This window comes from Corapipo altera, unplaced genomic scaffold (assembly GCF_003945725.1).
Source record: "Corapipo altera isolate COAL_440 unplaced genomic scaffold, ASM394572v1 98, whole genome shotgun sequence".
Classification (NCBI taxonomy): domain Eukaryota; kingdom Metazoa; phylum Chordata; class Aves; order Passeriformes; family Pipridae; genus Corapipo; species Corapipo altera.
In genome coordinates, this window is record NW_020884914.1 from 2,442,577 (window position 1) to 2,454,730 (window position 12,154).

The 12,154-nt window shown below is 44.6% G+C and overlaps 2 protein-coding genes across 5 annotated transcripts in view; one reads left to right on the forward strand and one right to left on the reverse strand.

The window, feature by feature from the left end:
• TXNDC11 (thioredoxin domain containing 11) overlaps nucleotides 1–2,597 on the forward strand; it is a 23,619-nt gene extending 21,022 nt beyond the window's left edge. For all 3 annotated transcript variants that reach the window (XM_027655071.1, XM_027655070.1, XM_027655072.1), the window contains one exon: nucleotides 1,381–2,597. In XM_027655071.1, the coding sequence (XP_027510872.1) occupies nucleotides 1,381–2,008 (628 nt within the window). In that variant the 3' untranslated portion in view covers nucleotides 2,009–2,597. The remainder of the gene's footprint in view (nucleotides 1–1,380) is intronic.
• On the reverse strand, nucleotides 2,023–10,660 carry SNN (stannin). 2 transcript variants are annotated; one of them, XM_027655078.1, is made up of 3 exons: nucleotides 10,536–10,660; nucleotides 9,551–9,677; nucleotides 2,023–4,771 (listed from the first exon to the last, which is right to left on the reverse strand). In XM_027655078.1, exon 3 carries the CDS (start codon nucleotides 4,696–4,698, stop codon nucleotides 4,435–4,437), a length of 264 nt encoding a protein of 87 aa, XP_027510879.1. In that variant the 5' UTR covers nucleotides 4,699–4,771; nucleotides 9,551–9,677; nucleotides 10,536–10,660; the 3' UTR covers nucleotides 2,023–4,434. The 2 variants fall into 2 exon arrangements, with proteins under 2 accessions (XP_027510879.1, XP_027510880.1); XM_027655079.1 differs by lacking the exon at nucleotides 10,536–10,660 and adding an exon at nucleotides 9,820–10,112.
• Between the last annotated feature and the right edge of the window lie 1,494 nt (nucleotides 10,661–12,154).

Here is a 12,154-nt window from a genome sequence, read left to right on the forward strand (position 1 = left end):
TGCTGTGTAGTTACCACAAAATTTTTAAACCCATGCCCTAAGTTTTGCAATTCTAAATTCACGTTTTAGTTCAGCACAGAAATAGTTTCATTTATATCAGTTCTGAGTCACCTCAAATTCCAGCTGATCATTTCCCTATTTCCTTTCATAGGTACTCATTTTGTCTTGGTCTCTTTTAAAAAGCAGCTCCAGACTGTCTCTGGAGTAACAGACTGAATAGTGTAGTAAAATTGTTTTTTTAACGTTCCAATTGGTTTTGTAGAGGTCCCTTACCTCTAGTCATTGTTTTCACTCCTGCTTTTCCTCTCCAGTGTATTTTATATTTTACTGCACGTAGGTAATCAATAAAATTAAGTTCTGGTAGTGTTTGTAGTATCCATAGCACTCCCAGAATAGTCATGTATTCCTTTTGGATATAAAGACACCCCATATTAAGGTTTTCTGTGCAGCAGCTTATCCATTTGCCTTATGAGACAATTTTTGCAAATTAACACTTCTCAATTTCTTTCCACCACATGCTGTTAATATTTAGTTTTGCTATTTGTTTTAAATAGCCTTTTAGCTTCTTTCATACAGACTGTGGTTTAGATCAGTAAGAAAGGAAGATGCTGTAGTAAAATATCAGCACAGTGTAATGAGTGAGTTTTGATTTAATGTAGACTATTTCTTGCCTAAATTATGTCATGATTCATTAAACTTGGATGGGAGCTGATTGTCAGCTGAGAAGCTGCTGATGGTGATTAAAAGAGTAACTTGGTGGATCACCAGAAGTCTGCAGGGGAGGGAAAATCATGGTGCTTAATCTTTGAGAAACAGCTTAATTTTGATGAACAGGAGCCTCACGTGTTTAAAAGCAAACTGCTCCTCGCAATGCCTTTCAGATGGTGGAACACACTAAGCTCCTGTTTCCAGGACATCTATAGGGTCAGAGTAGTCATTTCCCAGTAGGTAGCTCTTTAGATCTGGACTTCAATTCTAACAATACATGTAGAATTAGGAACACTTAAATGTTGTCCTTCAACTTCCAAATATGAATTGTCAGTACACTCTGATCACACCTGCCCAGCAGTAATGCTACCACACGTCCTTCAGGCTCTTAACCCTTGATGCCATGATTGAGATACTTTTTGTTTTTTACCAATCTAGGCAGAGATGTTTATGGCACCCAAATAGAAAACAGGTGAAAGAATTCATCAGAAGAAAATCTATGTGCTCTTATCTTTATTACATGAGTTTAGGTTTCTCTTAGCTGCCGTACCAACCATGCTTGATCAGAAAAACCCAAGATATCAAGTTGGAGTTGAACAGCAGATGCTTAGATAAAATTGTCATTGCTTACCTATCTGAATGTTTTACTATAACTTGTTAATGTCTTTTTAGGAAGGAGCAAAGCGTGAAGTTCCCTGAAGACTTTTCAGTTAACCTTCCCAATCTCCTTAAATTTATTTTACATCACTCAAGTCTCTCTGCATCAGAGCCCTGTACCAAAGAGTGCCGACATAAAGAGTCAGTTCTGCAGCAAGGACACATCTCACACCTGGAGAGAGAAATTCAGAAGCTGAGATCAGAAATCAGTGCCCTCCACCAGGCCCATGACCAGCTGGAAGCCCAGCTTTCTGAAGCTCGGAGGGAGGAACAGAGACTGCAGCAGCAAAAACACACACTGGAAAAGCAGCACAAGACTCTGCAGCTCCACAGTGAGCAGTTACAGGCCACATATGACCAGAAGAATCAAGAATTGTTAGAAATGGCTGAAAAGCTTCAGGAATTAGCTGATGCATCAGAAAACCTCCTTAAAGAGAATGCTTTACTGAGAATTCTGGTAGCATCGAGGGAAGGAAAGCTACAGAGCAGAGATGAACTTAAAGAATCCCTTCAGTCTCAGCAAACACTTTCTGAAGATAATGATATATCACCTTCAGCAGCTACTGCCACGTTAGAGGAAAAAAGGATTGATAATACTGATACCATAGAGACAGAGCACAGTAGTGGAAACAGGACAGAATGATTGCTTACATAAAGTCAAATGTTTGGGTAGGTATTTATGCAAATTTTATTGACATTCATTGTAAATAAAGACTTCTTCCCCCACATGATCTAGGAAAAAAAAAATCAAATGGAATATTTTTGTATACTTGAACAACTTATTAGATACCCCAATCTTGAGAGAAGAGGAGAATGGAAAACACTTTCTGCACTTTACTATTGCACTAACTTGCAAACACCTATCCATTTAATTTAAAGATGCTGATTTTTAGGGGCAGCAGTGTGAAGCACCTCTGACTAAGGACCAGTTATTTTTCACTGGCTTTCTCTTACAGCTGCTAGAAAAGAAATTAGACCTTTGATTTATACTTTTCCATAATTTCTGAAGTTTGCCCTTTACACTGCATTCTCTTTGCTGAATTAAAATAGAGATACTTCATCTGTGTAATCAGTAAACTTGAATGGACAAAGTCATCCTGCTACAACTGATCTGTTCTAGAACTTCAGCACTTTGTATCACTTTTGTATCCCAGTATTCTGACTGTCCTGAAACCCACAAGAGCCATGTGTGAACTGTTCTCTGCTGAAAACTAAAGAAAGTCTTACTGAATTAATCCTTTTCTCTTTGATTTACAAGAGGTCTGGAATACAGCAATTGAAGTGTACAGATCTGGCTACACGTGCAAGTCTCAGGAGACCAGGATCTTTAAAAAGCATGTGTCAGGTTAAGAACATCTATCAGCTGTATCCCATATGTTGTACTCAAGAGGCAACAGCAAGAGCTTTTTGCTACTGACAGCATTCATTTTGCTTCAAATTACAGCCTTCAATTAAAAAAGAAAAAATAAAAAAAGGCAAACATAGCACTAAAAATGCAATTCAACATCTTAGTGTAGAAGAGAGGACAAGACTTTTTGTCTAGGTTGTTATTGTCTTGCATATAGTTAAAGTTCTCAAGCAAGCTTGCTAGACCTTAGTTACTCCATATGTAGAGGTATAAGAAGCAAGTTGAATGCTTCCTCTAGAGCTGAATTAAGGCTAGACAATTAAGTGTTTAAAAATACCAGTATGCAAAGGAGGCCATATATAAAGTAATAGAAAACAGGCCAGTGGCCTCAAAGCATGTGTGCCTACACTAAGAGTTTAGAACATGTAAGCTGCCATTGGTTGCTCAGTGTTGTCCCCCATCCTCCCCCCAAACCTCTGAGGTCTAGAACTTCCCATTTAACACATTTTTACAATACTATAGCTGAACTCTAGCACAGAGCAGGAAATGTACGTTTTTATCTGGAAGGACTGGGCCCTTGGTAGCTAAAAACTTCTACAAACTGACTAGCAATCTCCCTTGCCCCTATTGCCAAGGGTAGGAAAGACTGAAGCTTCTCTTGTAGAAGTCCAGTTAAATCCAGGGAGTTATCTACAAGATACATTAACTGAATTCTATAGTTGACTGTTTGTCTGTGGATTAAAATGCCTTTTTATAACAGGCTGTTAACATACATCCTACCTGCTAAGTACACAAACCAGGGTTCTAGGAAAAATTCATACTGGTTGCACTTAAGCCCATTTTGATAAGGAACCACTTCTGCAGTTTCAGCACACAGCCCTACAGAAGAGAAAAGCCTGCTCTACTGCCATTTCAGACTCCTGGAAACCTTCTGGACCATCCCTGAGGATTCAGTATCCATCATTAGTTCCCAGGTGGGAATCCATTAGAATGGCAGTTTCTTTGCAGTAGGCTACATAGAGAACTCAGTTCTAGCAGCCAAAACTTAACCTAGATAGCTGCAGCTAAAGGAAATCCCTTCCTTTCTTGTAGCTCCTGTTTCTTCCCTCAGCATATTACTGAAGGCTTATCCCTTTTCAAATTAAAAAGTCTGCACTAGTCCAATAAACTGTTAAAAGTAGGACTTCTGACTTTACAGCTGTGCACTCAATCTAGTAGCAGAAGCAAGGTTTAACTGCAGATTTGGTTTTGAAGGTCTGGGATCCCATCCATGGTTGTGGTTCAGGAGACCCCTTGTGTATTATATACAGTTGCATCATATTATTCCCATATGCTACAGAACACAAAGCAAAAGTTTCTGGTGGCCTATTTACAGTTCACAATTGTAAAACAGTTCACATTACAGTAGTAGCTCCATCAAAATAGGCTCAGCTAAACATTCAAGTAAAAAAAACTGGTAGTAGTCTCTTCACACCAGTATATCCTTGTGCCCATTGCCGGCAATGGACGTTATGCCAGGCGAGTCAGCTCCTGTCATAGAGGAATTAGGATACACAGTTGATGCAAAGTGCAACTTTTCAGTGCATGCAGTTGCAAACAAAGCTTATTTAGTTCTCATCAGGGTGTTTTCTGATGAGTGGTGTGCACGTGACCAGGTTCTTCACAGTATAGATTCTTGTGCTGGTTACACACGCCAGTCCATCGACACGTGTTGCTCCAGGTTAGCTGTGAACTTCGGTGCCATTGGGAGTCAGCTTAGCTTTCCTCTCCACACAGGGTCCTTTAGCAGAGTATTGCACCAGCAGGAAGGGCTCTTTGGTTTCTCCTTCGCCCACAATGCTTTCCTCATCCTCAGACTGGCTGAGTTTCTGCAGCCTGAGGTAGCACCAGCAGCCCAGGATCAGGGCCCCCAGCGCCGCGATGGCGATCAGGATCACGATCACAGTCACCACGCCCGTGGAGGGGCTGTGATCTGTGATAGACATGGCCAGGAGCTCAGACTGCACTTTAGGGAGATCCTTCTGTCCTCACTGTCAGTCTTGCTGCATCTTCAAACTCCTGCAGTGGAAAAAATAACCAGTGAAGTTGTGCAGTTTCACCATACTCAGCAACATTATATTCATGGCTGGTATCCTTCACATGGCACGTGACCCGCCTGCATTCACTGCTTTGTGCTGCTCACACTCACAGAATCACAGGATCTTGTTTCAGCTCTTGACATGCCTGTCAAGATAGCACATGGTCCAGCCTACTAAGAGGTAACAATTTTGACTAGAAGATATGAGACAAGACATTGGTAAGGTATATGTGAAGGGATTTGCAATGCTGATGCATTACTGTAAGTCTGTCCATAACACTGGTCTGCTTAGAAGGGCTGAAGGTGATTAATTGTTCATTGAGCTGATAAAAAAACAACAGATGTTGCTTTATATACATTTTTCATAAGAAGCAGGTAGAGCTATATTTATTGAAGACTAACAAAACAATGGGAAGATGATTATTTTAAGCTCATGCTCCTCTTGGGGGCTTTAAAACAATAAGAGCAAGGTTTTGTGTTAGAACTGCAGCTGAATTGGAACAGAGGCAGCAGGCAGGAAAATGGGAGAGAAGAGCTACAAGACTTCCTTAGTCTGCTGTAGTTTTAGCAGGACAAAAATACATAGGTAATGTCTTTTGCTACTTCCACTTCCAAATTTAAGGAGTCATGTGAGCCTTGTCTTCAGGGTCAAAGTTATTGTTTACAAAGCTGGTAGCTTCACTTCCTTCCCTTCAACTAGGACATACGACAAAGTCAGTCACTCATTACCTTTTCTTTCCTGTACCCCAGCTCTTTAACAAAACAGAAACTCAGGGAAGACTTTAGTAGAGACTGAAGCCAGTCCTCCCCAGGAGCATCTCTTACCTCTGTACTGCTGTAAAAATCAGGTTAGGGCTCAACACTGCATTGTCAGGTACAACAGGAGGTTCTAAGGTCAGATGCAAGTGCACATCTGCATTTCACCTGACGTGTAGCCACTGACTGGCAGTGGAGTAACAGCTTCCAGCTGCTCTAAATGCCAGTCTGTTGAGGGTAACATTTTTCCAGGAAAAGCTCTTCCTCACTGTTGCTGTTGCAGTCTCTCACTCACTGCAGCATCTTCATCCAAACCTCTCAGGAAAAGCCAGTCTTACCCAACCTTGAGCCAGAACCATTAGTTTGTGGTGTTACCCACTGCACTGGAAGCCTCACCAGTGTTTCAACATGAGTCAAGGCAATTACAGTGCAGTACCTTTACTAAGAGAGCTCCAGTTAGAGACTAAGTTTGTTCCCTGCTGTCTCATGGAATGATAGACCCATGTGCATCACCATGTCAGCAAGGACACCTCCACTACAGACAAGCTTAGCATATGTCATTAGGGTCCAGTGTCACATACTCTGGTTACATTTCCAGCCCTGTAAACTACAGCAGTCAATAGCTTGCAGTGTACCTGACACAACCAGCCAAGTTCTGCAGACCCAATTTTGCCTAAGTAATAAAACCAAAACTGACCACACCACACCCCCTCAGCAGAGCTGTGCCCACTGCAACCAGAGAAGTGTATGATTTGTCATAATCACCTTGCTTCTGCAGTGCTTATTCAACACAGAGTGATCAGCTGAGGGTGATTAAGAGTGACTTTCATGTAGTTCATTTTCCTCGGGGCATGTCTGAACAGCAGCACTGTTTGATCAAGCCAGAACAGTACAGCATCAGCAGAAAAGACAGTTTACTTTGCTTCCCATGCAGGCACTGCACGGCCACATTAAGGTCTCTTCTGCAGCTTCCACCTTTGTTAGCAGCAAACCTACTGCTTCTCTATAGCAGCTTGGTGCAGCACATGTTATCTTGCACAGTTACTGTCACCTAGAAAATAGCTTTTAGAAGTGGAAACTGGCATTGCAAACGCTACCCCTCTGCTAGTCTTTGAGTGAATAGACAGCATCAGCTATATAAATGATGAAACTTTGCACATCACCATCTCTGTATCACAAGGATCTTTAGGCAGTCTCGGTTCAGGATGCATGAGACTGATTTATACTTACTGAACAATTTTTAGTCCAAATTTGAGTGCAACACAGCAACTTACAGATTCCTCTTAAAGATCTTTCTTTGCCAAATCCATCGGTTTATAACCTTTAAAGTTCCAACTGTTTTTTATTTGATTAAAACCTCAATTTCACTTCTCAATGAGATAAAGTGTAGACGTCATTCCTTCTCTGCAGGCATATCCTTCTCTTCCCACTCAAGGACTTTAGAGTCAGCACCCTTTATAAAGTCATCTTTTAAGCATCTGTACAGATTTCCAATGGCACAAACAACTAGTTAATAGGGCATGACAGTAGCTCTGAATTGCTGGAAAGCTACAGTGTTGTTGATAGCTCACACTGCTCTTTCTGGCTTTAGGTCACTGAAGCTCTCCTGCAGCCTTAGTACTTCCTTGGCACAGAATATTTGCATGCTGTAACTACACTAGTAAGAACTTCCAGAGAGGCCTTTGGTTTCTGTGTTGTTTTCTAGACACGGAACTCCAACCTTGCTACTCTTTCCACCAGCAACTGACTGAAATCCAGATTAAGCTGTCTCCCTAGTCTGCTTCTTGATAGGAGAAACGTTGCACTCTGCAGAATCCCCTTAAACTTATCCAGAGGAGATAAACAGTTTTCAGACTCACTTTCTCCTTAAAGCCTACCTGAGCTAAAACCCATGAGCGTACCAGGAGCAGCACTGACTTCCCTTATCACTTTTACTGTAAGATATTATGAGCTGTAAATTCCTCATCTTCAGAGGGATTGCCAACACCATCCATGTGTATTTGGTGGCACTTGTAGTGCTCTGTCCCTTCCCAGCACACTTGCTATCCAAACAAGCACCTAAGCATATTTACTCATTAGCCAGATTAGTCAGATTCACTGCTGTGAACTCCAAATAGCCTATTTCAGTTCTGATACCAATCAAACAGTGAAAACATCAGCTAGAAACCATTTTTCCATAAATAACTGCTTCTTTTCTCTTTTTGCTTAATAACCAGCTTCTATTCAGAAATTTCACTTGTGAAGTTTTATTATCCAATTCAGAAGCTGTAACTAAAGGACAAACAGGCAGCTTAAATTACAGAAGGCTGTTAGGGGACAAATGCAATGCAAGGCTGGCATTAGTTTCTAAACCAGGTTTTTCATTATTCCAGGCATTGTGCTGCTAAGTTCACTAGTGTTAATGCCTGCAGGCATGTTTCTAACAAGAAATACTCCTACTGTTCAAGGCAAAGCTATAGGAAAAGGCTTCAGATCTGCTATAGTTCACCCAAATATACCAAAGTCCTCATCAAGCAGTTATGTTCAAGGTGCAAATATTAAGTCTTTGGGCTTTAATTTTTTGGGGGAGGAGAGGTGAGGAGGTGGGAGCTGTTTTATTACAGTATTCCACCTTAAGTAAGTTGAATGGGGCAGGGCAAAGGAAATGAGAATAAAACTACCAGAGTGACCTTCAGCTTAAAAAATTAAAAAAAAAAAAAAAAAAGGCTGCCTAGTTAGAAAGCCTCCATGTTAAGAGACAGAAAAACAACGGCTTGTAATCAACACACTTCTAATAGTGAACAATGGTTTCTCCTGTATGTGCCAGTAAGATTGCTTTTGAGGAATGCTGCATACTCATCACAATAGTATCCTTATTGCCAAGGGAAGACAAGGGGAAATCCCACTGGGGAAATCTGAGCTGTACTTCTACCACTGGCACACAAGTGTTTACAGCACCCACACCAACCAGCTACAGAGAGCGAGGCCTTTACAGTAAGGAGTGCTCAGACTTCACCACTTCGAAAAAAAAAAAGTGGGATCACTTTTTTATTCTTCATTAACTCCAGCTTATACCACCTCTTTCTGATAATGCTAAGTTACCTTGCACAAGCTGGGACTTGGCCAGAGGCTATTTTAGAAGCAGGGAGCTGTTTAGTAGGTGCCTTCAGTGCAAATCATCTTTTCCCAACCCTTATTATACTTCTGATGAGGAATAAAAAAAAGCAGGGAAGGCAGCTAAAAAAGTCTTTTCTGTGGCCAATCAGTTGTAGACAGTATTCCAAGAATGTGGCATTCAAGCAACTGCTAGAAAAAAACCCAGATACCTAACAGTGTTAACTGAACAGCAGTTCCCACATGAAGTGTAGTAGTACCTTAGACTTAATCAAGACTCACTTTCAAAGCTTTACACCAGAAGTTAGCATTTTACAGAAGACAGTAAGATGGAGAGATGAGAGAGCAGCACTCTAAGATGTTCCTCAGACACAATGACAGTTTCAAGAGCAGACAGACCTCAGTAGCACAGCAAGTGGAGTAGGTTTGTGCTGTAACTGCCTGTCAGGCAAGTCAGCCAGTTAATGCAGAACTAGAAACAGGCTTCTCGTGTTAAAACCACATTTGCTCCGGAGGCAATTGCATGGCTGGGAAAACATCTGTCAGCCTGCAGATTTGTATCTGTCAGTGTCACATCCACACGGAGCTCTAATGGAAGGTCTGTCCTGACACGATAACAGAGTCACTTCCGACATTCTGTTACCAGCAGTAACGTGCTGTACACATCCCGTGCCGTGGCGTAATTCTGATATATTAGAAAACTGCTGAGATACCAACTTTGTTTGCTGATAAAAACCCACCATTTTTCTATTTACGTTCAAAGTAGTTCTCTAAATGTGTGGGTTTTTTTTTTTATTATGGGCTCTGTCTAACAGCAACTAGACAGCACCCATACGTTTCTGACAGTCAGGCACTTGTTATACTCAGCTCAAATCTTCAGACAGCAAGTGCTCCAGAAGTTAATCACGTACCTGCAACAAGCAGCTCAGGAGCTCAGGGTAGGAGCTGTCTATACAGTTTCAGAATCACCTTATTAGAAAAGCGAAGGTCACACTGCTTTTGGATCTTGTCTGGCAAGTCTTCCTCCTCGCTCCTCCCCTGTGGAGAAGGATCACATTGGTCTCCAACTGCTCCGCATCCCGAGTCCCTTTCACTCTTGGCTTTCCCATTACATAATCGCGTCTCACCATCAGCTTTTGCTACAGGCGGTCAGGGAAAGATCCCTTACTGCTTCACCTACCTGCTAATCAAGGCAAGAGTTTCACAAGTGGTTTAGAGTTCTTTAGGTCTATTCAAAAGCAGCATCTACTGACAGATGCAGATGTCTACACCTGCATTCGTGTCGGGAAAAGGAACAGCGCGAGCCGGCACGGTACACTGCAGATGCTCAGAGGGAGCAACGAGACTCAGTCTGAACAATTTGCGCTGCCGTGAGCTCCACGATTATCCACCTAAGGGTCAGTCCAGACTGCAGCACGTACCCAACTCCTCGCAGGGAGCGAGCAGGGACGAGGCTCCCCGGCCGAGAGGAGCCCGGCGCCCACTGCGAGCTGCCGCTGCCGAGCCGTGAGGCATCGCCTTGTGACTGCAGCGCGGCCGCACAGCGCCGGGGCCGAGCCCGGGGGCCAAGCCAAGCACGGGCGGCCGGGCCGGGGGAGCCCCGAGCCGCCCCCGGGGCCCACGCGGGGCCTGCGGGGCGCTCGGAGCGCGGCGGGGCCGGGCGGGGACCCACCCGCGGACACAAAGAGCGGGCAGGGGCGGCCCAGGCCCCGCTGGGGGAACGCGAGCGGCCCCCGCCCGCCTCACCGCCCCCCGCCCCGGCTCACGGCACGGCGGGTCCGCCCGAGCCCCGCACGGCGCCCAGCGCAGCCCAGCCCAGCCGAGCCGAGCCTACCCCCGCACCGCCCCCTCCGCTCGCCCCGCAGTCACGGTCCCACACGGGCCCCGCGCACCCACCGGCCTCGCCGCGGCAGCTCCTTCCCCGCCCGCGCCGCCGCCTTTTACCGGGGAACGGGCGGCGCCGAGCGCGGCCCGGGCAGCAACAGCTGACGGCGGGGCCCGCTCGGCCCGGCCCTCCCTCCGTGACAGCGCCGGGCCCCGCCCCGCCCGGGCTTACAGCCGTGGGATTGAGGAGTCACAGCATCGTGGGTCACAGATTCATGGAATCACAGACTCACGGAATCACAGACTCCTGGAATCATAGACTCGTGGAATCATCAAGGTTGGAAGAGACGTTTAAGATCATCCAGTCCAACCATCAACCCAGCACTGCCACTGTAACCCCTAAACCACATCACCCAGTGCCAGATGCAGATGCCTCTTGAACACCTCCAGGAATGGTGACTCCACCACCTCCCTGGGCAACCTGTTCCCGTGCCTGACCACCTAAAGAATGAACATTTTTTTTCTAATATCTAATCTGAATCTCCCCTGTCTCAGCTTGAGGCAATTTCTTCTATTCCTCGCAATGGGGGCACGGCAGAAGGGACCGCCCCCCCCCTCCCCCTTACTATAACCTCCTGCGGATGGGCTCCTCCTTGAGCCTCCACTGCTGAAGACTAAACAAACCCAGCTCTCTCAGCACCTCCATGACCCTGCAAGAGGCCCCTTACTGGCTCTCCGGACAGCAACAGGGCAAGAGTACCCTTACCACAGAGGCCACCCCAGACCACCGTGGTGTTTGGTAACACTGCTGGCCACCACCAACCCCAACCAGTCTTCCTTCCGCGGGCTCTGAGCAGACAGCAGGACCAACCTTCCTGGCTCAGTGACTGTGTCTGTCTCAAACATCCAGTAAGATCATTCCCAGTATGCCCATTATATTTAGTAATTCATGCTGTGTTGGGGCAGTAACTACACAAATGCATTAGGAAATTGCCCAATACAGGGTTTTGTCACCCTTCCGCTGAAGTTGGTCCTTACTAGAGCAAAAAAGGTGTATTGCAACTTCTCTGATGTGGTATAGCTGCTGGTAAAACAGATCCCAGCTTGTTTGAGGTTCATCTAAAGTCTTAAGAGGTTTCTGACAAAATGAGTTTTAAGGGAATGGACTGTGATAGATCAAGTTTAGAGGCTGCCACTTTTTTATATAAAAACCTGGTTTACGGTATAGCTGCTGGTTTATCTTGTTGTGGTTTAACTCCCAGTCAGTAGCCAAGCCCTCCATCAGCAGGATGAGGCAGAGAATTCGATGAGTTTACTCTTTTACTCACTTTTAAGTAAGAAAACATATGGGTTGAGATAAAGACAGTTTAATAGGTAAATCAAATGCTGCATGTGTTAGCAAAGCAAAGCAAGGAATTCATTCACCACTTGCCATGGGCAGGCAGGTGTTCAGCCATCCCAGGAAAGCAGGGCTTCATCACACCTAACAGTTACTTGGGAGGACAAATGTCTTCACTATGAACATGTTTTCTTCTTCTTCCTCAGATTTATATGAGCATGATGCCGTATGGTCTGGAATATCTCTTGGGAATATCCCAGCTGTGTCCCCTCCCTGTGCACTCCCAGCCTCCTCAGTGGTGGCGTGGGGCGAGGAGCAGAAAAGGCCTTGTCTCTGTGTAAGCCCTGCTCAG

What these genes read in the sequence shown, in the direction of transcription:
- SNN (XM_027655078.1), bottom strand. Translation starts at nt 4,698, where the DNA reads ATGTCTATCACAGATCACAGCCCCTCCACGGGCGTGGTGACTGTGATC.